This window comes from Curcuma longa, chromosome 20 (assembly GCF_044706935.1).
Source record: "Curcuma longa cultivar G26 ecotype Majalengka, Jawa Barat chromosome 20, ITB_CL_G26_1.1, whole genome shotgun sequence".
Classification (NCBI taxonomy): domain Eukaryota; kingdom Viridiplantae; phylum Streptophyta; class Magnoliopsida; order Zingiberales; family Zingiberaceae; genus Curcuma; species Curcuma longa.
Window position 1 is genome coordinate 5,308,379 of NC_133880.1, and position 24,834 is coordinate 5,333,212.

The 24,834-nt window shown below is 38.7% G+C and overlaps 4 protein-coding genes and 1 pseudogene across 5 annotated transcripts; 2 read left to right on the forward strand and 3 right to left on the reverse strand.

Moving 5' to 3' along the window:
- Positions 1-1,538: 1,538 nt before the first annotated feature.
- Positions 1,539-8,138, reverse strand: LOC141813911 (phosphatidate cytidylyltransferase 4, chloroplastic-like). The gene is made up of 7 exons (XM_074701917.1): positions 7,732-8,138; positions 7,380-7,639; positions 6,514-6,704; positions 5,836-5,960; positions 4,965-5,098; positions 3,480-3,595; positions 1,539-1,926 (listed from the first exon to the last, which is right to left on the reverse strand). Exons 1-7 carry the CDS (start codon positions 8,017-8,019, stop codon positions 1,835-1,837), a joined length of 1,206 nt encoding a protein of 401 aa, XP_074558018.1. The 5' UTR covers positions 8,020-8,138; the 3' UTR covers positions 1,539-1,834.
- Positions 8,139-9,669: 1,531 nt separating this feature from the next.
- On the forward strand, positions 9,670-12,365 carry LOC141812933 (uncharacterized; annotated as a pseudogene).
- A 1,485-nt stretch (positions 12,366-13,850) lies between these two features.
- Positions 13,851-16,006, reverse strand: LOC141812842 (uncharacterized). 2 transcript variants are annotated; one of them, XM_074700800.1, is made up of 4 exons: positions 15,891-16,006; positions 15,360-15,684; positions 14,115-14,138; positions 13,851-14,030 (listed from the first exon to the last, which is right to left on the reverse strand). In XM_074700800.1, exons 2-4 carry the CDS (start codon positions 15,566-15,568, stop codon positions 13,955-13,957), a joined length of 309 nt encoding a protein of 102 aa, XP_074556901.1. In that variant the 5' UTR covers positions 15,569-15,684; positions 15,891-16,006; the 3' UTR covers positions 13,851-13,954. The 2 variants fall into 2 exon arrangements, with proteins under 2 accessions (XP_074556901.1, XP_074556900.1); XM_074700799.1 differs by having other exon boundaries at positions 15,360-15,692.
- Positions 16,007-16,924: 918 nt separating this feature from the next.
- Positions 16,925-19,284, reverse strand: LOC141813631 (putative F-box protein PP2-B12). The gene is made up of 3 exons (XM_074701587.1): positions 18,888-19,284; positions 18,563-18,681; positions 16,925-17,600 (listed from the first exon to the last, which is right to left on the reverse strand). The coding sequence occupies exons 1-3, from the start codon at positions 19,155-19,157 to the stop codon at positions 17,093-17,095; spliced, it is 897 nt and encodes a 298-aa protein (XP_074557688.1). The 5' UTR covers positions 19,158-19,284; the 3' UTR covers positions 16,925-17,092.
- A 1,570-nt stretch (positions 19,285-20,854) lies between these two features.
- LOC141813630 (KIN14B-interacting protein At4g14310-like) lies at positions 20,855-24,568 on the forward strand. Its single transcript, XM_074701586.1, has 3 exons — positions 20,855-22,669; positions 22,848-23,473; positions 23,795-24,568. The coding sequence occupies exons 1-3, from the start codon at positions 20,855-20,857 to the stop codon at positions 24,327-24,329; spliced, it is 2,976 nt and encodes a 991-aa protein (XP_074557687.1). The 3' UTR covers positions 24,330-24,568.
- The last annotated feature ends 266 nt before the right edge of the window (positions 24,569-24,834 follow it).

Consider the following 24,834-nt stretch of genomic DNA (forward strand, 5'->3'; position numbering starts at 1 on the left):
AGAGGTTGACGACGACGAAGAAGAAGAAGAAGAGGACCGAGAAGAGGTGTCCATGCAGGGAAGCAAAGCTACGAGGCTACATCACTTTCATATTCCTTGAAAGCAAACTAACTGTTTGTTTGTGTGTGTATATATATATATAGGTCAAAAAAGGAAAGGCAGGTTGTTGGAGTGCAAGTGGACAAGGGGGATTAATGGATGCAAAGATGGTGTATAATTGAGGGTTGAGGAGGAGGAGGAGGTAAGTTGAGTGTTTGTTTGTAGACGAAGATAACATGATGTAGCTAGTGTGCGTGAAAGCTCTCATGTGAAGGCTCAGGCTCATCATGCCCACCCTAGCTATCATCTTTGCTTCCACGCCTGGAGTGCAAATTAATAGATGCATGCATGCATGCACACGTTTTGTGGCTAGGGTTTTTAACACTAATTTATACAAAATGTATTAAGTATGTATAATAATAATAATTAAGAGAATTGTTTATGATTTGAATTCTAAATTAAATGAGATAAAATTAGTTTATATATACGTATTGCCAATAGATATGAATCTAGGTAGGTCGTTTTAATTTGTTTTGTAATTATTATTTAATTTGTTGGGAAATAATTGAGCTGGAAGCAGAGGCCAATTATATTAGGCCAATTATAATTGTGTAGATAAATAAATTAAGGTGCATGATGATGTTTGTTACTTGTGAAGGGAAACGTATGATGGGGCCGGGGTGGAAGGAAGAGTGAGCATCTGTAATAATTTGCAGTGGTGGAAATAAAAGCGATGAATTGAAGAAGGGAAGGCAGTAGAGGAAGGAGGGGACAATGCTAATTCTTTCTGACTCCAGTGATTAATGATGCTAGCTAGCTCACTTGATCTCCCTCAACCTCCAGACAGCAAGGGAGGGATCACCCAAACCCTAACCCTCATCATCATGTTGCCTTTAAGTTTACCTTGACCACTTTGAAAGTGAAAGAAATATAATTTCTCCAATTAATTATATATGTGTTAGATTTTACTTAGAATAATTAGGAATGATAATTCAAGTCGTGCGATGATAATCGTATCATAAGCGAGCATGCACGTGTAGATGCTTGTTTTACACTTTTACTTATTGCAGGGATATTTCTCATTTCTCTAGTATGTGATGCTTAAACATTAGGTTAATTAGATATAAGGGATTTATAAATCAACGTGTGATGAAATGAGCTTGGAGAAATTTTATTAAGGATTATTAATTAATACCTTCTATAATGTGTTTATTACTTAATTTATCAAATATATATATATATATATATAAATCTCAATTTGCCTCATATATGTGTGTGTGACATTTTACCATAAATTAATTAGCAAAAACAAACATTTTTATTAAAAATATATTCACTTTTATAAGAGTGAATTTATGTATAATTATAACACGTTTCAATTGAAGTGTTAAAGTGTTCATATTCTCATCTAACAAGTCAAAAATCACAAAACAAATTTTTACTTAAAAATAACAACAATAAATAAAACTATTTACTTTCAAATATATATATAATAGTAGTTAAAATATAAATGAGTAGTTGAAAATGATTTATTTTTTTTTTTTAGCCATTACACTTTTCCAAAAATGATGTATTTCTGAACTATCTACGTATAAACAAACGGAAAAAAAAAGAAAATCATGACATTTTGGATTAGGAGTGCACCTGCTGAGATCGAACTTTTTTGCCCTTTTGCCTATAAACCAAAATACACAAAGAATGCTATAGATTTGCCTTCTTCTGCAGTGTGTGTTTTTCCTTCTTCAAACATCTGGTGAATGATCGGTTGCTTTCTACCTCTAGATTCAACAATTGATCAAACTCCGAAAAGGGGAAGTCCGATCTTGACGAAAGAGTAACAGAGCGCGCCGGTGAACACATAGCTGTCCAACCTATCAAGGATGCCTCCTGCATGAGATAGTAAGATTTTTTACTGTCTGAAAATGTAGAATGTTGCAGATAGCAGTTATGTTCCATATTGCTGCTTCAAATTCATAGTCAATTGAGATGCCGCTATCAGTTTAAAGCATAACAGTTTCGAGTTTCAGTGACACAGGAAGCCGCTATCCCAACTCCTGAGAAATTTAGGATTTGAAAGACAAAAATTACTAGTAGGAAAAATGGAGTAGGTCACTGGCACGACAGAAATGAAGGTGAATCTCTCCAGTAAGGTACTCAGTCCAAGCTATACTCACAATCAACGAACAACTACGCTCGCAAAATGACCTGGCCACCTCCGCTTGCAGGAGGAACTACAAAAGACAATTGTGGCTGAGAAGAAACTCGCCTGGAACTGAGTATCAATTGTATCAGAGTGTTCTGCATGTTGATCAGTACTAGGCAGCTCATGCGTGCCAACCAGCATGAAACAAAATTAAAAAAACTTTCTATCAATGGCAAATTTAACATGGTTGTAGAGGATACAAAAAGAGGAAGCAATCTTAAAACTAGCATGGAGAGAGCAGGCATAGACATATATTTGAAGATGCTTGAACCTATTCTTGATTTTGTTGTTTAAAGACTTCATAAAGGCCTCAGCGTCGAGGATTGCTTGACATTAATTTGTCAGATGGTCACAAATCCAATCAAAATCTACAGTATACTTTCCGACTTTGAATTTCTACTCTAAAATGACAACATCTGGTCGCTCTTGTCATCTGGAAGCTACATTAGCTCAAAGCACATTTGTACATCCCCTAGTAAATGAGCAATATATACTCAGATATCCAGCTTTATTTATTGAGGCTAATCTCTAAGAACACAGCAACTTTTGGTGTCCCATTTTTGTTTAGACCTAATATCTACTTAATAATTTCAGTTTCATTTCCAAGATTAATCAATTCTCTAGTCCCCTCTCCTCCTTCAAGGCTTCAACCGTTTGAACAAATGCACTCCAGAATCATGAAAAACCATTACCCGACATATGCTTGGTCATTCCACTCTTCCTTCCTCTCGTGCAGTTTCATTTCCAAGATAATCAATTCTCTAGTCCCCTCTCCTCCTTCAAGGCTTCAACCGTTTGAACAAATGCACTCCAGAATCATGAAAAACCATTACCCAACATATACTTGGTCATTCCACTCTTCCTTCCTCTCGTGCCACCCATGGGTTTATTGCCAATAGCATAGCTGAATATCACATCTTATGTTACCAGACTCTTGTATGAGTATCCGACATTCATGCAGATTTGAAAACCAGACACATCTAGTTTAAAATTTTTTCCTGGTGATCAATAGAAATATTATATATCTAACACAAGTACAGAAAGGATAGATGAAGAATCCAGATCATGTTAACTTGTTTACGAGATATGATCTAAGAGAGGGGCTTGAGAGCTGTTTAGTAACTAGACAACATACTGGAAGCATTCCTTTTCTCCACCATCAACATTTATTATATGCTCAGTTACTATAAAAAAAACAGTTACCACATGCATGAGTTAATTGAGGAAAGAAATGTACCATGCCCAGGTATGAGTGATCCAGAATCTTTAACGCCGGCATCGCGTTTGATCATGGACTCAATAAGGTCACCAAACAAAGACCCAACAAAGTTTAGAACTCCAAAAGCTGCAGCACTGTTGAAAATATAAAATGTTAGCACCACAAGATTTTACATCAACAAAACATACCATGAAATATTTCCGCAATAAAATTTGAAGTTATTCTAAACAAGGTTTAAAATATCGAGCCGTGCCGGAGTTTCGGTCCTAGACTGGAACGATACAGTTTCGGTACCGTATCGTACCGTGCCGGTATAGTTTCGGTAATTTTAAAATATATAATATATTAACTAAAATAAAAAATTTAATCTAAATAATTAAAAATAAAAAATAAAATATTTTTTAAAAATAATAAACTAATTTTATGGATTTTATTAAAGCCCTATTTAAATTATCCCGAACTATAGCTAGGAGTTGATTATTAAACCTTAATTAATACCTAAGTTAAAAAATAAAATAAAAAACCAAAATCATCGCGCGATCGCGCTGCCCGCGCGCGGAGGCGACTCCCGGCCCCGGGCGTCGCCTCCGGCGGCGTCGTCGGGCCCGGGCGTCGCCTCTGGCGGCGCCTCCGGTGGCGTTGCCGGGACCGCGCGACGCCTCCGGAGGCGTCGCCGAGACCGCGCGACGCCTCCGGAGGCGTCGCCGCACCCGGGCGACGCCTCCGGCGGCGTTTTCACGTCGGAACCATGGTGCCGATGTTGTGCCGGTGCCGATACCGCGGCGGAACGAAAAAATTCGTCCGTATCGCGCGATACGGCTCGGTATTTTAATCCCTGATTCTAAATAAGAAAAGATGCAATACGTGCAACAGTAAAGAATGAGGTGATAACCAAGGAGAACCTTAACAAATAAAAAACACTCATATGGAAATGCTTGAAGATAGTTATGCCTCGTTCATTGTTGAGGAAGACATCTTAACATTAACTTCCATTTTCTCCTGTGATTGTGATGAGCACAAATATGGACTGCAAACATGAATATTCACAAAACGACTGGAGAAAGAAAACAGACACCAATCCAACTAATGTATCATCTACTACTTCTTGTTGTTGGGACTCCTAACTCATGTTGTTATCTACCAGCTTGTTGTTGATGCTGGTGTCCATTTTACTAATTAATAGTTCGATATCAAATTGTAAACAAACTAAAAAAACCAAGAAAAGATCCAAATTAATATGGATAATCAATAATCAACATTAACCATATATCCTGTAAGTCCTGCACAATTTTTAAGATCTGCTCTTAAAGTAAATTGATTCCTAATCAGTACGTGCTTTCAGTGACTTCGATTAACACCTTCAGTCAACTATAAGGATATTTCACAAAAATACAAAGAAAAGGGGGAAGCGCTGACTGTGTGTACAGAGGGGCATTCAAGCCGAAATAAGAATGTAGGTCAAGAAAAACATTAGTATGTCACCACACAACATAAGTTATGTACCTTATTGTTGTTGTAGGCCAGCATAAAAGCAGTGACAACAGTACAGAAGTCATGGTGCAGCCAATTAGACCAGCAAGAGCCCCCTCTAAGGTCTTCTTTGGACTAATACTAGTAAGTGGCGTACGGCCAAATGCCTAGGAATTACAGAAAATTACATTGTTATGAAGCGTTGGTTGAAAAACAATATCCTATCTCATAAATGTCTAGCAGTAACACATTTCATATGAACATAGTAAAAAATACACTCAAGTTAATGTTAAAGGACCTTTGCATCCTATGTCAGGGAAAAGAAAGGATGGAAATTCAGCATGGATGTGTTGGTATAAAGAAATAACTACAAAAGGAAAATGATATACCCTGGAACTGTAGTTCATAATTAATATGGAACATCAATAACATAAACACAATGTATTTCATTAAGTAAATATTGACTAAACAGCTTGATAAACATGCATAGCCTACTACAGAGACTAGAGAGCGAATTCTCAAGGGAAGCCAAGAGGTGTGCAGATTTGGAATCTATTATAAGAATACTAATTGGTGGTTTCTATTTGCTTTAATTTCATCAAAGGTCAAATTCAATAAGATTTAATATATCTTCAATGCTAATGGATAGGAGAAATTACATAACTAGCATAGATGCAAAAGAAGACAAATGGTTAATTGAATAGTAGTAACTAGTATGACATCAACATTCATATAGAGAACTACTCTCCAGCTAAGTTACTTGATGCAACAAATAATTTTCATACTATATATGTTTTAAAATATAAGAACAGTTAATGAAGTCCACCTAAAATAGTATGCAATAACAAACTTTGGGAGAAATGTGTTTCTTAACCTGCATATATCCGATGAGAGAAAAACTTACCCTTCCGCCTAGAAATGCAAAGGTATCTGCTGCAATTATGCTGCTAATAGATATCAAGGTTGCGACAAGTCCAACTGTCCAATGAGCCTGCCCACCAAGAAGAACAGGCCATACATGTCCTACTTCTGCATACCAAAAGTACCAAGAGAATAAGAACTTAAGACAATTACAGGTGTGCAATATATGAGATCCTTGGAAAAGCAGCTGTTGTTTAAAATATAAACTGCAGTCCATCAAGCTAATGACACAATAAGTTGAATATAATGAGGTATTCAACAACATCGCTAAAAATCCAGATGGATCAGGTTTAATTAACTGCATTTCACCTTGCATGGCTCAGAACAAATTTGGACAGGTATCCAGCTAGAAGAAAGGGAACATTTATGGAGTTCCACACCTTGGGCTAATTTTTACAGTATGCCCAAAAGTTAAAGCATTAGTTCAATGTGATGATATTTAAAACTGAGAAGTTGACTAATCATAAGCTATATAGTTAGGCATTGTTATGTGATAGATGCTGCACCTCCATACTTAGAAAGCATAAAATCAGTTGCTCTAGTATGCATAATGTACTTCAGGCCTCTAAATTGAAGAAGATAGAATTTGCTTTATAGATCTTATGTGAAATAATGAATAAGAATAAGGAAATAAGAGGAAGAAGAAAAGATATTGACATACTAGTATTTAATGCAGGAACTGAGAGACCACAGCGGAGCTTAACCCAAAAACAAGGAAGATAACCACAGTAAAAGAGCCCGAAAACAGCACTGCTTAACTGTGCAAAACGTGGATTTCCTCTCTGTAGAACCAGTGCAGTCGCAACAATAAATGCAAATGATGTCGCTGACACATCTATGTTTCCAAAATACCTGTCCATAATAATTGAATAATCAAGAAGCAAGAATAAGTTGCGAAAATTTAGTGTGCATGCTAAGCATTCTTAATCTAAATCAGATATCACGCAGGTAAAAAAAAAATGCCAACTCCACATAACAGCATATGGAAATCTCAATGCAATAAGTCTTTCTTCTACACATTGTGTCGTAAAGTTGAAAATAAGAGTATGACAAGAAGACTAACAAGTTTTATCAAAATCATCGATCGAGTCTTGTTACTCCCAACTATCTGGGACAGCCAAATGAATGTTATCCTTTGTTGAACTCTATTCAATACAATCACTAATAACATTAAACCTCTAACTTTAAGGAGCACATGATCACAATCTCAAGCGATTAATCACAGTATACTGTAGAAGGGCAAGAAGATGACTTGGAAATACAAAAATCCTTGTACAAGGCATAGAATTTAAATTGATGTCAACAGAACTATGAGTTTGAGATATTCATTCAATCTACAGCAGTTTGCCTAAAAGAATTGTTGTCTTTCTTCTTCCTCCTCTTTTCCCCTTTCGGTTGGCATAATTCTAACATGAGGTATCTTTCCCCACCCCTTCTGATCCACTAAACAGCTCTAGCTCAGAAACATAGAATGGTCGTGCTATTTGAAATGAAAAATTGAAGAACACCCAGGGATAGTGAACTTACAGAGTCAATACGGGCATGAGTGTATAAATAACCGAGCAAACCCTCGATACATATCTTGGTGGCGGTGTCATCCCAGCGGCAATCCCCCGACTTCGGACCAACTCGAAGTACTCCCTACCTCCAAGGAACGCCGCAGCAGCCACCCCTGCCGTGAACATCCATCCCCCAGCCAGCACAACTCCACCAGCAGCCAGTCCGATGCCAAGGCCAAAGGTCACCCGCTTCGTCATCTGGCTACTCACGACCGCTGCCTCCACACCCTTCGCCAGCAAATAGCCAAATTAATTACAGATCTACAAAATTAACACAGAAAAAACACAATTTCGATGGTGGAAAAGCGAGGTAAGAGTACCTCGACGGAATCATCGTGTTCAGAGTCGGACTTGGAGGACGAGGAGGAGGCGCTGTTGGAGGGGACGAAGGCAGCAGAAAAACGATAAGGGCGGAGGCGGGTAGAGGGGATGCGGCGAATTCGGAGAGATGGAAGAAGGAAGCAGAGGCTCGGCCGTGAGTGGCGGCGAAGGGGGAAGGATCTGTCACTGAGGGGGAGTGGGAGGCGGAAGAAGCCACATCGGTCGACTTCGAGGAAGGCGGGAGCGGCCACATGGGGCATCAAGGAGGAGAGCATCGGGTGAGGCATCTCAGAACGATGTCGGAGGACGCAGAGGAGGCATTAAGGCGGAGGAGGAAACGCAGATCGCCGACGAAATCGCCAGGCGAAGCGAAGCGTGGGTTATCCTCCGTCTCTCTCCAACCCAACCAATTTGCACGGTTTTTTTTTCCTGTTTTTTGGTAAAAAAAAATCATTTTAGAAAGTAAAATTTAGATTTTTGTAAATAAATAATATTGATGTAGATTTTATTGTATTAAATGTAAAACAATGATATATTGCACCTTCCCTTTTATTACAAGGATGTGAACTAAAATTTTGATACTTTTGGAGGCAAAGTGAAAATTTCTCCGTACTAAACCAGTTCCTTCGCCTTCATATCTCCGCTGTCTCCCTCGCCCACTCCAACTACACGCAGCGATTGAGAGAGTAAAGTATGCGAGCACGGCGGCCGGCGGCGGAGAGAGCGGTGGCATTGGAGGTTAAGCGGCGGCGATAGCCGGAAGGGAGTGAGGTCGGTCATGGATCTCTGTTTCCTTTTTCTGTTCTCCCTTTTTTTTTTCGACCCAAGCTTGCCTCTTTCGTTTTTTTTTCTTCCTTACCCCTTTTGGACTCCGATCTCGATAGTCCGAAGATCGCATTCCGAGGAGGATTGCAACATTCCCTTTCGGCGGTGGATTTTGCTTCCTGTGCTCCGAGTTTGAGCATTTCGAGAATTTTCTTCACTTTTTTTTCTGGGTTGCCAATGTTCTGGAACAGTTTGGTTGACTGATTGATGTGCCATGTAGAACTGATTCCCTTACTGCTGATTCTCTTGGTGGACCGTGGAACAAGGGGCGAGCTTTTTCGTGTTTTTCCGCTTAATTCGTTGACATTTTCGGATAATGTTTGAACTCGGTTAGCTTCTGGGCAGTGTACTGGATGTGTTTTTGTAGCGATTCTCCTCGGAATCTTTCTTTAACTTTTCATAAGAAAACAAATTTTATAATGAGAAATTGCAGCAGTCTTCTGCTTCCTGTTCTTCTGTTTGCTTTCAAATTGCCTCCGACAGATTTGTTGGTTCTTTCTGTTTATCGTCAATGTATCTTCTTTTTCCCACTCACTCTATTCATTTTGCATCATCCTTCGTCCTTATGAATGATTTTTCTTCTATCAAAGACTAATCCCAGAACTCCAGCAGGAGGGATCCCTATGCCCCATAATTTTCGAGTATTTTTCCCTTCACAAAAGGCATCAATCTCTTCTTTGGTAATAGTTTTCCTTGCTGTCGTTGTAGCTGCGGAATCCTTTGCTTGTTTCTTGTTCAATGCTTTAAATGCCTGCTTTTTGTTCCATCCTTATCACAATCTTTCATAATTACATATTGTTCTATCTTTTTTTCATTCACACATTGAAATTTCTGATCAGGATGAACTGTAATTTCCATACTCAGCTCCTATTAATATCAATATATTGATTTCTTGCAGCTGGTAAAGATTATGCTCTAATAAGGTAAATGAGGTCGATATATCCTGTTGTGGAGAATATAGAAGGAAAACAAGTAAGCAATCTTAAATGTTTGCTCTGCTCCTACATTATTCTAATTTGTACCAAACCACGATAAGCAGTGAATGATGGAGTAGCTGATCTGCTAATAAAATTTGGGATAGAACACCAACTAATATGCTTATTTCTCAGGAAATGTGTGGGGATGCTGAATCTAGAAAGATCACACCAGGCGTCGTCGTGAGGTTAATGGGGCTTGATAATATGCCTGAGCAGAATTCAGTGACAAGCAAGGCAAAAGTTCAAAACTATAACAATTTAAGCAACGGTTTGGCGGGAGAGCTTCGACAGTGCCAATGGCAGGAGGGTGACTTCTTCGGGAACCCAACGGCATGTGAGATTCAATCTTTCATACATGAAGAAGAGTATAGAGATATATATGAAGTAGAACAACCACCAAAGGATACTTGGTTCGAAGAGCAGTCCCTGCAGAAGTTTGTAGAAGCAAAAAACTTGGCCACTGATGGCAAGGTTCTGAACTCAAACAGAGATTTGTTCCTTGAATTCCTGGAAGATCCAAACTCAATGTTCACAAAATGTATCTTCGAGGGGAGGACAGGAAAGCTATCAGACTCATGGAGCCTTTCTCGACCTTCTCAGAAAACTCGTATTACTGTGCTGAAACCTTCCAATACCATGGACAGGAAAGCTAACAGATCCTTGGAAAGACTGGGACTATCAGATTCTGACAAAAGTGTGGGAAAACCTGAGCCTAAATCTGATGCTTTATCTCAGCCAACAAGGATAGTTTTACTGAAGCCTAGCCCTGGAAAACCCTACAACACAAAGACTATGCTTGCCAACAACTTCCCAACATTACATAGCTCTAGTGGAGGTCTTTCATCTGATGAACCAGTAGGTTCAAGAGAAGCAGTTGAGGGTTTAAGGCAGCAGGACCGAGAAAGCCTAGGTAGAAACAAAGAAGATGAAGCCATGTTGTCCTCTGTTTTATCAAATGGATGCACTGGTCGTGAGAGCTCATTCAATAAGTCAAAAATTGTATACTTGGATGATGAGGTTGAAAGTGCAAGCCACTCTGAGATTGCAATTTCAGCTGCTGGGTGTTCTTGGGGCATCAATAGAAGTGGCAGTCCACTGTCAGCCTCATCCTTCGATCAAACGTCGCATTCTCCTGAATTGGTTATTATAGAAACCAAGAAAAAGCTTTCAGAGCAGCTAGCTTTGGTAGCATCAAACGCTAATTTTCAGGAGCCAAGAACCACAAGCACATTAGGAGAGATGCTTGTCATTCCTGAGTTGAAGAAAGAAAGAACTGATGAGGAACTTATTCATTCTAACTTGGATGCAGAATATGACCTGAATGCACTCTCTGTGCTTTTGTCAAAAATTAGTCCCAAGGATGAATACACTGAAGAAAATTCCCAGAAGAACTTGTCTAGAACGAAGTCTCTCCCCATTTCTTCAACACATGGAGCAGGTGAACTTAATGCAGGGATGTCTAGTTACTCAATCTCCAAAGCCACTGTTCGAAAAGTGGCTCGCAAGCCAAATAATAGGTCATCTTTGAAGGATAAGATTTCAAGTTTTTTCTTATCTAGAAGCAAAAGGCCAAGAGGATACAACCATTCTATAGTTCCCTCAATTGATGATGTTTTATCATCTTTTAATGTTACTTTCACACAACAAACCCTAGGTGATTCTGATGAATCATATGACAGATCAACTGAAATCTTAATGTTTCCTGAGGTAAGAAATCCCCCCCCCCCCCCCCCCCCCCCCCCCCCTCCTCATTTATTCTTCCTTTTTGCAGTCGGACACTATATTAGAATCCCTTGTGTTTTATCTATAATTCATCATAGATTGCTAAATCAATCTTTTTTACTCCTTAATGATGATTTGCAGGTTCCTGTTGAAAAATCTCAAACATCTGGAAACTTTGCAGAACAGGATAAGTCTAACAGCAGTTCAGTTTCTCAAGCAGCATTACAATTTGATGTCGACAATGGTTTGTCTCTGGCATCGAGAGGTACTATTGTTAGATGTCCACTTAAGTACTACATACCTAGGTCTACTTCTAGTTATGCACATACTCTTATCAGAATTTGCTTATAATGCCAATCTAATTAAGCAGCAGTTTCTAGGTCCCCACCAATCGAATCCATCGTTCGTTCTTTATCAGGTTGCGCCTCCTTCTTGGACTTGGCATCGCCGAAGCCCTTGAATCCTTTTATGGATTTCGTGAAGGCGGACGAAGAGCGCGATCAATTTGTCTTTCTACAGAACTTGTTATTGTCCTCTGGACTAGACAGCAAGAAGAGGATGGTTTACAAAGGGTGGCATTCGCTTGACAGTCCTTTGAATCCATCTCTACTGTATGAGTCCCAGCACATGGAAGACAAGAAAAAGAAATGCCAAGAGAAGCACTCCAGCCAGAAGCTGCTGTTCGACTCCATAAATGCTTCATTAATAGACATCGGCGAGGCTACATTGTTCGCAGCATATCCGTGGACCCGAAGACGATGCCACAAACCTTGGGAAGATGGAGATAGCGATGCAACGGTGGCCGAGCAAGTCTGGTCGATTATCAAAAACGTTTGGTATGCAATAAGTGGGTACCCGAGGAGCCAGGCCATGTTGGCATTGTGGCAGATAGGTTAGTTATGGACAAGGTGGCTGGAAGGCACTCGGATGAAACAAGGTGGCTGCAAGTGTGCGAACTGAGCAAGGAGATTGGAAGGGGGTTGATGGAGGAGTTAGTCGAAGAGTTAGTGTCTGAATTATCTTTTTCACTGACCTAACTAACCAAGGTTCTCTCTTCTTTTGTGCTTGTGTATTCTGCCCATCGACATCCATTGTCGAAGGACATCATAAGATGGTGCTGTGATGGGCATTATTACACTTCCAATAGAACATCAAATTGCTCCTTACTCCTAATGTGTCTCTTTTTTTGTCGAGTCACTTTTATAAAAGAAACTAGCATGAATGCAGTAGTTGGGAGTAAAGATTTAAGCAAAAAGAGAGATTCTTGGGAGTTCATGAAACATACCATTATTCGAGGGATGTGTTTGACATAAGGCATGGCCGAGTTCATGAAGGTGATTCGGCTGTCACTTTGCTTGAGAGAGGGATATCAATGAGTCATGCCTCATGTCAAACATAACTCGAGCTTAACTCGACCCATTAGCTACGATACTAGGTTAAGCACACATACAATTTGAGCAAGGGGTTAGGGATAAATCAAAATGCAACTCGGCCATGCTGAGCACGCAACATCTCGATTTACATATGCACATGCTAATCTAACTAAACACATGATCATATTTATTTATACCCAGAGCAGTAGGCCACGCATTCAGATTTCAGGCAGGTTAGCCTCAATACCTAACCCTGTAGTGTACTCTCGGCACTAGGGTGGGTGCCATATCACTTATTTCTGCCATTAGAAGGTATCTTCGATACCTAACCAAACCCCTTTAATTCGATAAGGAATGCACCAGTAACGTGAGCAGCAGCTACATTAAACACTCTCTAAACTGACTACCAGTAAAAGAATTCCAGTAAATTACTGTTTCTTGCTTTTAGGGTGGGAAGTACTTACCCAATGGTAGCCCAAGAACCTACCTTCCATGCCTCCGAGACAAGGCCGTTAATACGAACAGTACTTCTCCGACTTCCAACCGATGAAGATTCCCAGAAACAATTCTTCTACAGCTACATGCTGAGTAATTTCAGATCATAAAGAGTATCAACAACCCAGGAAATATAAATAATGTGATACATGGAAAGCTCTAGAGGATACACTATGGTTTGACGAGCTGTTGGGTGAAGCAACTTGATAGACCAGGAGAACATTTCAGTGCAATTTGGAAAGGGGTCCACATTGGAAAGCTCTAAAGGATAGGCTATGGCTCAACAAGCTATTTGGTGAAGCGACTCGATAGACCAAGGAGAATATTTCAGGCAATTAACTGGGAAGGGGTCTGCATCGGGCATATTTTTATAGTTATAGGGTCATTAGCTCGTGTCTAGGATTGCCTATCTAATGTGATATGTGAAATATATATGTAAGGTAGCCTTTTTTTAGCTCATATATAAAGATCCCAATAAAAAGGAAAAGTGAAAAGAAATTATTTTATAAACATGGACTATCAAAAAAATTTCAGTTGTCAAATGAATGATGAATAAACATGAAACACTAAATTCAATTTTTCAGATGAATCATAAAAACAAGGGAGACTGAGTTGGTTCTACACATTCGAACACAAATGAAATGGAAAAAGATAGAAGGAAATAATTCCATAGAAAACAATCATTTTCTATCTCAATGATATGTCAGTTTTACAGAATCAGCACAATCATTTTCTATCTCAATGATATGTCAGTTTTACAGAATCAGCATAAGGTTAACCAAAAGATCCAATTTGAAAGGATTTTTGGTGTTAATTTATGACTAATACCTTCAGTCATGCGGGCGACAGAAGAAATGAATGCAATGAATAAGCATCTGTTCCCAACTCAAGGAACTGACAATGGAGCTGTAAAAAAAGTTTATGATCGGTTACCGTGAAATGCATTGGAAATAGGTGTACATAATTTGAGAGAAATGAGAGCCAACATACTTATCCTCGAAGTCACTTGAATCACTGCAGAAAAACAGGAAAGAAGGAATGAGAATTAGATAAACAACCAAAAACTCAGATTATGATAACAATATATACAAAACAATTAATTTAATCGAGCATAATATGATTGCAGTGATAGAACTATCATCCTTCAAGTAATTTCGCATGGTAATCAACCCAACTTATATTTTTGTCTGCTAGTTATATATAAGATATGGTAGTCATCTCAACTCAATCATTGAATGGTTGAAATAGCTTATATTCACCATGTTGCACAAAATCAAGTTGTTATATGATTCACAGTTGGGTCCTCAGTTCATCAGGATTATGCATTTACTTCAGATGGAAATAGACACAAAACTATAGTTTATGGAAATACGACATTTTCCAAAAAGACAATCAGCCATATAATAGAAGCATGGTGGATAACAGTAATGGGAGAAAAACTTGAAATCACAAACAGAAGTATGAGGTTTTCAATGCCAAAATTAGTACTGCAGAAAGAAACTTAAGGATAGATTAGGTAGATGTTAGAAGTGCCTGGAGAGAAAGTTTCACTCAGTTAAACTAGAATCTTATCTGACATGGACACTGGAGATACCAAATTACTGAACAAAATTATCATCTTAAGAAATAATATTCATCAACTAAGCCTGATTCAACTGTGCATGGAAATACTGTCAAGACTCGAGAGGTTTCAAAATAGTTTTAGCCACCAATTGATACATCTCCAATAAAAGCATGAGAATATGCTATGCATATAGTGAGATGTTTCACAACTACTGGTGCAATTAGGGTGCTGACTCTAACCTGTAATTTGCCTAATTTTCTAACGAGTATAATGTGCAACAAGTGGTACACAATTCTCTTGTTATCATACAAGACAATCTGAATCTCTTAGTAGTACCAGATAACCAAGCAATGCATTCAGCAAAAGCACAAAGGAAACAAAATCCTTTGCTACTCACTCAAAATAGTGGATAATTGCAACAATTCTTTTGGTGAGTTCAGTAAATACACAAACATAAAATTGAAATCAAGTAAATCCAGTTCATGATGAATAGCCAAATGCAATAGCCCAAAAGTCAAATGAAGAACAAATTCATCAAAATTTCTCTTCAAAAAACAGGCAACTAATTGTTTAACACTAACTAATTGATGATAACAGAACAAGCAGGAGCTTCTAATGCCACAAATTACAGGATGAATTTTTAGGAGTTGACTAAAATATCAGCAACCAACCTTGGTTCGAATTCCAGCACCTCTACCAGATTGTTGCCGCTGCTGCGATCGTTCCACTGAACTTTTCGCCTCGATCTAAACTCGCCGATGGCTGAGATGCCTCCATTAGTAGCCGGCATCAGTAGCATGGTCGTCTCCTTCGCATCGCCCTCCTCCTTCCTCGAATCAGATATATTTTCCTCCGCGGAACAGGTGCGGTCCAATTCCATCCGTATCCTCCCAACGGCGAGCTTTATAACTTAATCGATCCAGAGGCGTGTCAACAATAGCAATCTTCCAAAAAGAAATTGGCGATTTCGCACCAAACAAACATCTCACTCCAACCCTGAAACCCTAGGCCAAACAAAATCAGAAATTACGAAATTTGTGCAAAAGGAAGATTTTTATAAACCAAAATTAACAAAAATTTGAGCACTCAACCATCTAAAACTCGACCAGACAATGAATCGACAGGACAAATCCCAGTGAAGTAAAAAAAAATTACAAGTCAAAAAACAAAACTTTGAGAATGTGGAACGGGTTACAGCTTACAAACGATAGAAGAAATTGCGGCTGGAAAGAGGCCAGAGTAGGCAAAATTCTGGAATCGACGCATGCGAAACCCGAGGTTTCGATCGTCGCCGAGAAAAATGTCGCAGGAAGTTCCGCGGGCGATGCTGGAGGAGAGAGAGAGAGAGAAAGGCGGGAAGTGGAATTCTAGGTTTTTAGTGTCGACGGCCGTGTATGGGCCGGGCTACCTACCGGTCCGATAGGCCTTCTTGTGTGTCATGTCCGGCCCAATTTGAAGTAGACCGAATTTGGAAATTTATCCCCCGCCCGATTTGAAATGAACCGAATTTATAGTGTAACATAAAAAAGAAATTTGAACAAAAATCAAAAGAATGTCCTTTATTACTCTTTTCGCTTTATTTTTTTAGTTTTAAAAAATATCAATATTTTATCATGAAAATATCTTTATTTCAATATTATTATTATTACAATTTTTTTTAAAAAATACTATAATAATATTGAAACAAATTTAATCAAATTGAAATAATTTTGATCAAATAAAAGCAATATTTACTTTAATAGTTTTAATCAAATCTGATTGTTTTGATATTTTAAAAAACTATGACACCTTAAATGGTGATTTCAATATTATATATTTAAGGAAAATCCTACATCAAAGCCCCTGTTAACCGTAAAAATATCATCATGATTTATAATATTTTTATTTCAATACTGTTTTATTCTATTTTTTATTTCAAAAATATTTTTATTCTAATAAGATTGTAGTAATTTTTATCAAACCTATTAAAATATATAACAACTTTAATTTTGATAAAGCTGCTAAATATTATAGCAATTTGAACAAAATTATTCTTAATAGGTTTTGACGAAGCTATTTTATAAGTTGAGGTGGTTTTGATCAAATTCGAATAAATTTGATCAAGTTGAAAAAAAAACATTATTCTGATATTTTTTAAGAATAATACTTAAAATATGCAAAATGAGACGCCTTAACAACTCCAACGAGAATCATATTCTTCCACAATATGGAGCAGCAACTTTCAAAGCCTTGATCAAAATCCTAAAGAACAAAGATTTATCATACCAACATTTGCAGTTGAATTTACTGCTCCAATGGATGCTAAAAGGAAGGGGCAAGAGTGAACGGTAGCACAGTACCAGAATACAAACTTTTGTTTGGATCACTCTTCAGAGAACAAAGTTAGGAGACTTGGACATTTGCATTACTTTTTAGGCCTCATCTCAATTCCCTCAATGATCAGGCCAATCTTCCAGTGACCTCCTTTCACTTCCAGCAAACTTATAGCCACCTCCTCGTCCTCTTCCCCATTGTTGTAGAACTCACCCAGCTCGATTTCCATCCATCCATCATCCCTCGACTGCGGAACACGGCCAGCGGCTTCCTTGGCTTCCTCATCTGCTTCTTGACTCTCATGGACCGTCAGTACTCGTCGTCTCCAGCGCAAACCACGCCTGAACCACACCCTGCTCCTCCGAGCGTGCATATGTGCAGACATGTCGCTGGGCTGCAAGCAGACCACGCTAGCAGAGGACTTTGTTCCAAGTTCTACTGATGCCTCTTGGAGTGGATGGCCCAGACCATCAGCACGATCAGATAGCTTGAAGATGAGATAGACAGCATATGTTGTTTTGGAAGAAAGCATTTTGCTTTTGAAGTGCCCGCGAATCTCCAACCAACATACGCTTAGGAGTTCAGCAACCTCTGAGAACCTAGAGATAGTTTTGCACATTTAATTGTTCAGTAACTCGTAGCACCTTGCAAAGTTCAATTCAATTTAAAACATGAGTTGAACAGGTAAAAGCAGAACAAATTGTGATGTCCATATCTCTCAGTACATAGACTATACATGCCTGATACATAGACTAAACAAGCAACAATGGTATATCCTGCACAATAAAGTAGCTAAAACACAAGAGTATTTGTATACCAAGGATGAATAGCTAGAGCTTCTAAAGCAAGTAAATAGCATCAACTTTATCATGGGATTAGAGTTTGGGTTTAAATAACATTATCTCATTAGCTCATGTTCAGTTTGCTCTTGCCAAATGAAGCGTGCCCACCCAAACATTAAAGGGGAGTATTAAGCGTATAAATACAAAGATTGTCTTTTTCTAAAAGTTTAAGCTTTTGAGGTAAGAGGCTAGTCCATCAACTGTAACATCAGAATACATTTGATCTCTATATAATCCATGTTTTGTGACATGAAAAACAAGTATGATGCAAAGTAATTGCTGGTTAATTTGTGCGCTTGATTTGGGCTTGTCATGCGAAGTGCATCCATCTACACATAACACATGAAGGGGAGTATAAATACAAAGATTAATCTCTTCATAAAAGTTCGAGCATTTGAGATAAATGGGTTGATCGATTCACTTTGACATTATAAATCCTATCTATGTACCCCATGTATTATGAGACTTGTTGCCACTATCCGCTATGGAATTAGACAAAAAGGATTGGCCATGACAAGAAGAAAAGGCATGATAAAAAAATGTTGGTCATTTTAATAGAAAAACAAGCAGAAGGAGCAAGCATGATCCAAAAGATGGCTCATCTCAAGAGAAAGAACAATGAAACTTTGTAAAAAGTTAATGATTATACTTAAGAATAAGAAGCATTGAATGACTAAACAAAAGAGAAGAAGAAAAGAAGAACATTTGTTACTACATGCCTGGAATCAGGTTCCGGAACCCATCTCCAGTAGGGGTCCGAATCTGCCCACGTAATGGCTAGCTCTCTAGCAGAAAGCATGAAGCACTTGGCTCCGCTGGATCTATCCAGTGAGAAAATCTGCACAACGCAACATAACAGACATCAAATAAACAGAAGTGATGCGCTTCCCTCAAAATTCCCCCCATTTTCCCCCCTCGAATCCCTAATCAGCAAAGTCTCCCAATTCACAAAATCAGCTAATTTTCAAACCTCAAAAAGTAATCCAGAGTGAGGAATCGAAAATAGGGAACCATAACCCTATCAAATAGCTTTAATTAACTAACCATCTTGCCGCCGTCGAGGAGGATCGGCTTGTCACACAGCCGGAAGAAGAGCTCCCTCTTGGAGGAAAAGCCGACCGGACGGTCGGCTCTGGCGAGGATGGACTCCAGATCGGAGGGGAGGAAGCTGTTCCAGACGGCGTCGGAAGCGGCGGCGGACTGGAAGACGGTGGAGACGGCGGAGGAGCAGCAGGCGTCGCGGGGCGACGTGAGGGAGATGGCGTGGGCGATGCAGCCCTCGGGAAGCACCTCGAGTCCGGGTTCCCCTGTCATCTCGCAGAGACGCACGCTCGATAAACAACGTCGCTTTCTTCTCGATCTTCAACGGATAGAAACGGAGCGCCGGGCTATTTATAGGGGCCGCATGGCACGGTCAGCTCGCCGTGTGTTGCGGCGGAGCAAGCTTAGCCTCGAAGTCATACTCAAGATTAAGAAACAAAATAAATAAATAAATAAATAAAATACTTTCCGAAGTTCTCAAAAGAAATAATACTTTAAGCAACCCTAAAATTGTAGGCTGAGGGCCCACATGTTATTCCTGGTATAATAACCAAGAGTTTCCTAAAATTTTCAGATTTTCAATTAAACGGTGTGATATTTTTCTTTAATAAAATGAAATTTTTTAAAATATTAATTATTAGACGCGGAGTCACAGGCGTTTTAAAATTATATTTTGTCTGTTTAAAAGAATTATATGTCTAAATTATAAAAAATAAAAAAAAAATTATGATCTGAATACAATATAATTATAAAAAATACAATAGATTTACTCAAGCATTTAGGGTTCGATTTCTCATATAAGATACCTTACAAACTATTAGGACAGTTGGACTGTCGTGTTGAGAGATATTTATGTTTTCAGATTTACTTAATAGACAAATCAGGGAGAAAAGTCGTCCGCCTTCAAGACATTTTGGATGCTTTCAGATTTATCGATGTGATAAATTAAAGAAGAAAGATCGTCTACCACTAGTTGAATGTAGATTGTAAATGTATCAAATATTTGTGAATATGTGTTAATTTAATAAAAATTTATTTATGTTTGTTCAATATATACAATACCATTTTAATAAATAAGTTTAAATAATTTATTAAACTAAATAAATAAATATGAACACATATATATTATTCAATTTATTAATATTTATGAATAATACGTTTATGAATCATATTAATGAATAAAATTTTTATCAACGTACTAAAAAATAAAAAAAATAAATAAATTTATAATAATTATCAATCTTAATAATAAATTAAAAAATTTAAAATATAAGAATTTTAAATAATTAAATAAATTTAAATTGAGAGTTTGATAATATCTAAACGAATCACATCAATCTCATAAAAAAATCAAATGAAACTTAGAATAATTATTTTCACAATATAATTCATTTTAGATATCATTTGATACTACAAAACTAGACTCATTTATCGTAAAAAAAAAGTAGTCGAAATCAAATGTACATTTAATTTATAAAATAATTTTTTAAGGCTTTGCTTGGAATTACTTTATACAAAATAATATCATTATTTATTTAGTAAAATTAACAGTGTTAACCACTCGAGCAGTGAGTTAGTTGAACGAACACGGTAGACCAAGCAATGCATGTGTGTGATGACTCACAAATCGCACTGCCACGCCATAAAGTCGATTTAGTTTTTCTTCTTTTATTTCTTTTATTAGCCTTTACGCTTTAGCCACGTCAACAACGCAATGAATTCCTTTGCCCATTTTCTTTAATTTCTTTATATTTAAAAATTATGAATATCGAATATAAATAAATTAAAGAAAATGGGAAAAAGGAAAGGAACGAAGCGATTTGGGCCGGAGCTCAATTCGTTTCATAAATGGGCTTGAAACCATCACCTTCTGCCCGTTTAGTTCAAATCGCAGTCTCCGCACTGGAAGAGAGCGAGCGAGCGAGCGGGCGGGCGACTGCCGAATCCGCATCGCGGTCACCGGAATCCAGATGTCGACGCGGCTCAAGGAGAGAGGAGGTGGAGGCGGGACGAAGATCACGGCGCCGGAGCCGTGCGGAGAGGTCGCCGTCCAGTTCACCCCCAAGTACGGACGCTCCGCCTCTGACCCCCGGAAGATCCACGTCGCCGCTGGCAAGAACCCTTCTGTACGTCGCGAGAGCGAGTGGATTCCGGAATCCTTCGCTGGGGTGCGCTGCTCCACCTCGTCTTTGGCTGGCGGTAAGGCCTCCGATCTGGTTTCTGACCTCCGCGGAGGCCGATTGCTACATAGGGTTTCCACGTCCGAGGAACTGGAAAGAGTGCTGGGGAAGGATCTGGAAGAAGAAGAAGCCGGAGGTCGTAGTAGCGTTGGCGGGATTAGGGTTTCCGACAGGTTTCCGCCAGGGAAGGGGCTTTATGATCAGGGTTTTAAGGATAGGATTAGCGTCTCGCGACTTCAGAACCGTAGACATAAATGGGTCGTAGGCTTGCAGGAGGTGAAGAAAGATATCAGTTCTTTGGGTTTGATCACAGAGATAGTAAGTCTCAGGATCGGGCGCAGTGAAGAATCAGAGGTACGCTTGGGCAAAGAAATGGTTGCATTGGAGCCAATGGCAGTAGATGATGGTGGTCCTAATGCGAAAAGATTTTCTAACTCCGAAAAACAGACAAATGAAGCTCTATTGCCATCAAAGAAACCAAGAAGTTCGAACGAAAGTGTGCCAATAGAAACTTGTATAAATAAAGTCTTTCTGGCCTCAAATTTAAAATTTATTGGTAGAGAAGCGACAAAGGGTCTCCCCGATCAAAATGGATTGATGGATGCATGGTATGGAGCATCTAATCCAAAACCTTCGGACCAAATTAATGAATTTGCCACACATGTTCCATCGAATGACATAAAGAAAGATTGTATAATTTTGCAATTGGGGACTTCAAAAGAGGATGGATTTGACGTTAAGATTAAGGACACTCCTGAGAAGGCGTGTGTTGATTCAGTCACAAAAGTTGAGGCTGATATTACTGTCTTCAAGAAGGTAAATGATGGTGTTAAAGGTGTTCATGTTGTTTCTAAGTGCCCCAGTCAGCTGCATGAGAAGCTGTCAGTGTTGGAAGAGAAAGTTCAAAAAATAACATCTGAAATCTCGTGGACTAAGGGAATCTTGGATAGCAACAAACCAAATGATGTGAAGCTAATTCTGTCAGACATCCAGAGCCAAATATGTGGAATTGAGAAAGTCGTTGCTGATGTATTTGGTAATACCACAACTCAATTGGGTTTCACTGAGGTTGTCCAAGCTAATGGCCTGGGAAAAAATGATGAGATATCAGGTGACACTGAACAAACAAACGGACCAATTGATTCTGTTAAAGAATTGAATTATGATTTGGTAGAAGCAAAAAATTTGCCTCGTCATAGGTTACTACAAAACAGGAAAACATCTGGCATTTTGGGAGGTCATAATGATTTAGTGCAAGATGAGCCTTGTCAGCGCACAGTGGATTTAGCATCTAAGGATGTGTCATTACAAGCATCTGGGTCTGACAAAAGCTCATCATCAGCTGAACATGTTTCAAAGAAGATGGTTAGTGAACTTTCCAAGGGGGAAATTGAACTCACATCAGATGAAAAACTGGAGGAATTTGATAGCACAGAGAAAAAACCTTCAGCTATGTTGCATGAACAAACTGAGGAACATCAAAAAGAACTGTTATGTGAGATAGGACAAAAGCCCTCGACTTGTGGATGGTTTGTTTCTGAAGGAGGTGTTCTTCTTGCTCACCATGATGGATCCTGTTCGTACTATGACATAGTTAACTACGAGGTAAAAGGTTGAACTTTTAATGCCTATAGATCTCCTTAATGCTTAAATTTATCTTTTCTGTGTGTCTCTTTGTTCCTGAATGCAGTCGGTGGAGCACTGGGTGAGCCACCTGGTTGCTTCTGAGATGATCCTTAGTATTTATGTATCCACTAATTTACTTGTCATTTCCATGTCTCAGTTCAAGGCTGAATACAAACCACCATCAGGAGTGTCAGATAATTTGTGGGGCGATTGTTGGTTAATCCTTGCGCCAGGTGCAGATGGATTGCCAGGAAAATATGTGGTCGCAGCATCATCTGGGAATGCTTCAGAATCTGGATTTTGTTCATGGGATTATTACACACGAGATGTTAAAGCATTTTGTATTGGAGAGCTGACAGACAATAATCCATCACAAATCTCCTCTAGGATGACTCCTGGTTCAACAAGTAATACGGGCTTAAGGCAGAGTAATTCATGTGGGGTGATTGTTGGACCACAACAGTGGTGGTGCAAACCTTGTGGTCCACTCTTAATCTCCGCTGGTAGTGGGCAAAAATTTGCCAGTGCCTATGATATTCGCGATGGGGACTTAGTAATGAAGTGGGAGACTAGTAGTCCTGTGATTGGGATGGACTACTCAAGCCCTCTACAATGGCGAAGTAAAAGAAAGGTTATCATAGCAGGAACTGAAGCCATCAGTCTTTGGGATGTTAATGCTGTTAACCCACATCCTTTATTGTCTGTTTCCTGTGCTGGGAAAAAGATATACTCCCTTCATGTAAACAACACTGATTCTGAAATCAGTGTTGGTGTTCGGCGAAGGTAATTTTCTCTTCTTTTGAACATTCATTTGAAATGGAAAACATATTTTATCACATGGTCTTGTGTAAGTGTTTTGTAAGACTGAGATAGATGCATAAGCTTAAAGAGATCTGTAACTCTCTTAAATTTTTATTGTTTTTTGTTATATCTCTTCATACCTAAAATTGCCTATCATAGTACTTACTAAATGGTGTGCATTGTATCTTTTGTAAAAGATCCTGCTAAGTTCTGTCCTTTTCAGAATTCATGATTGATATTTATTGTCTCTGTTTATTTCCATTGACGGCTCATTGTTGTTGTGATAATTTTGAATAACTGCAGAGTGAGTTCATGTGAGGTGGAGGGTAATGATGGTGTCTTCTGCTGTCAAGAGAGTATTAATGTGCTTGATTTTCGCATTCCATTTGGTGTTGGTATGAAAGTATCTAACCATGGAGGCATAGGATATTCAGTCTTTTCTCGTGGGGACTCCATATATGTTGGAAGCACTGGACAAAGATTGTGCAATAAAGGTTGTCCACAATCACAAGTGCAACATTACTCTTTGCGCAAAGGAAAGCTTATCACATCATATCAACTACCAGGATTCAATTCTATGTTTCTCCATTCCTCATTAACTCAAATATGGGGAAATGCCAACAATGTGATGGGCATCGGTGAGATGGGACTTTTTGTCTTTGATGCTTTGCGGAATGAAAAATCTCAAGCCTTTTGCTCTGATCATGGGAATGTAGTTTATGCGAAGGAAACAATCTGCCCTGTCGATTCGTACTTTTGCCCTACTTTTGATTATTCTGGATCAAGAATTCTTGTCATATCAAGAGACCGTCCTGCTTCCTGGAGGTATTTATTGTGATTAGATATGTATGCACCAGAATTACTCTATGATTGTCCTGTAGAAATGTCTGCTAACAGTTATATTTAGAGTTGTATACCTAGTTTGTTATGGTCTTTGCTCTTCTACAGTCCCAACCCCTTTTTTTTTGATCCAAGTCGAGAGTCCAGAAGATACAAGGTAACACTTCATTGGATTTGTTTAATTTGGAATATCAACTTGACAAGTCTGTTAAAGTTGACTTATCTCCTGCAGAAATTTCCACCATCCAAACCTTTATGGAATTTCTCTGCCAACTTAAGTATCAAAATGGGAATTACTGTTTTTTGCAATAGAAAGCTATGTTTTCGGGTTTTCTTTTTTCTGTTTTTTTTCCATGGCTGCCCTTATTAGTTTCCTACTGGTTCTAGCTTAAGTCATCCAAGTTTCAGTTTTGCCTCTTAAACTAGGATTGACTTGATGCTAATCATTCCATTAGCAGTTGATGACTTAATGGGGAATTAACTAGGAAAGTTAACCTTGGAAG

Excerpts from the sequence above, each read along its gene's own strand:
- LOC141813911 (XM_074701917.1), bottom strand. The coding sequence starts at position 8,019 with ATGCCTCACCCGATGCTCTCCTCCTTGATGCCCCATGTGGCCGCTCCC. Across the intron at positions 6,705-7,379 it reads CTCATGCCCGTATTGACTCT|GTATTTTGGAAACATAGATG; the intron begins GTAAGTTCACTA and ends TATTATGGACAG. Across the intron at positions 5,961-6,513 it reads AGTTCCTGCATTAAATACTA|AAGTAGGACATGTATGGCCT; the intron begins GTATGTCAATAT and ends TTTGGTATGCAG.
- LOC141812842 (XM_074700800.1), bottom strand. The coding sequence starts at position 15,568 with ATGGAATTGGACCGCACCTGTTCCGCGGAGGAAAATATATCTGATTCG. Across the intron at positions 14,139-15,359 it reads GTGCTGGAATTCGAACCAAG|TGATTCAAGTGACTTCGAGG; the intron begins GTTGGTTGCTGA and ends GTTTTTCTGCAG. Across the intron at positions 14,031-14,114 it reads TCAAGTGACTTCGAGGATAA|CTCCATTGTCAGTTCCTTGA; the intron begins GTATGTTGGCTC and ends CTTTTTTTACAG.
- LOC141813631 (XM_074701587.1), bottom strand. The coding sequence starts at position 19,157 with ATGACAGGGGAACCCGGACTCGAGGTGCTTCCCGAGGGCTGCATCGCC. Across the intron at positions 18,682-18,887 it reads TCCTCGACGGCGGCAAGATG|ATTTTCTCACTGGATAGATC; the intron begins GTTAGTTAATTA and ends TGCGTTGTGCAG. Across the intron at positions 17,601-18,562 it reads GTTCCGGAACCTGATTCCAG|GTTCTCAGAGGTTGCTGAAC; the intron begins GCATGTAGTAAC and ends AACTATCTCTAG.
- LOC141813630 (XM_074701586.1), top strand. The coding sequence starts at position 20,855 with ATGTCGACGCGGCTCAAGGAGAGAGGAGGTGGAGGCGGGACGAAGATC. Across the intron at positions 22,670-22,847 it reads ATGACATAGTTAACTACGAG|TTCAAGGCTGAATACAAACC; the intron begins GTAAAAGGTTGA and ends TCCATGTCTCAG. Across the intron at positions 23,474-23,794 it reads AGTGTTGGTGTTCGGCGAAG|AGTGAGTTCATGTGAGGTGG; the intron begins GTAATTTTCTCT and ends GAATAACTGCAG.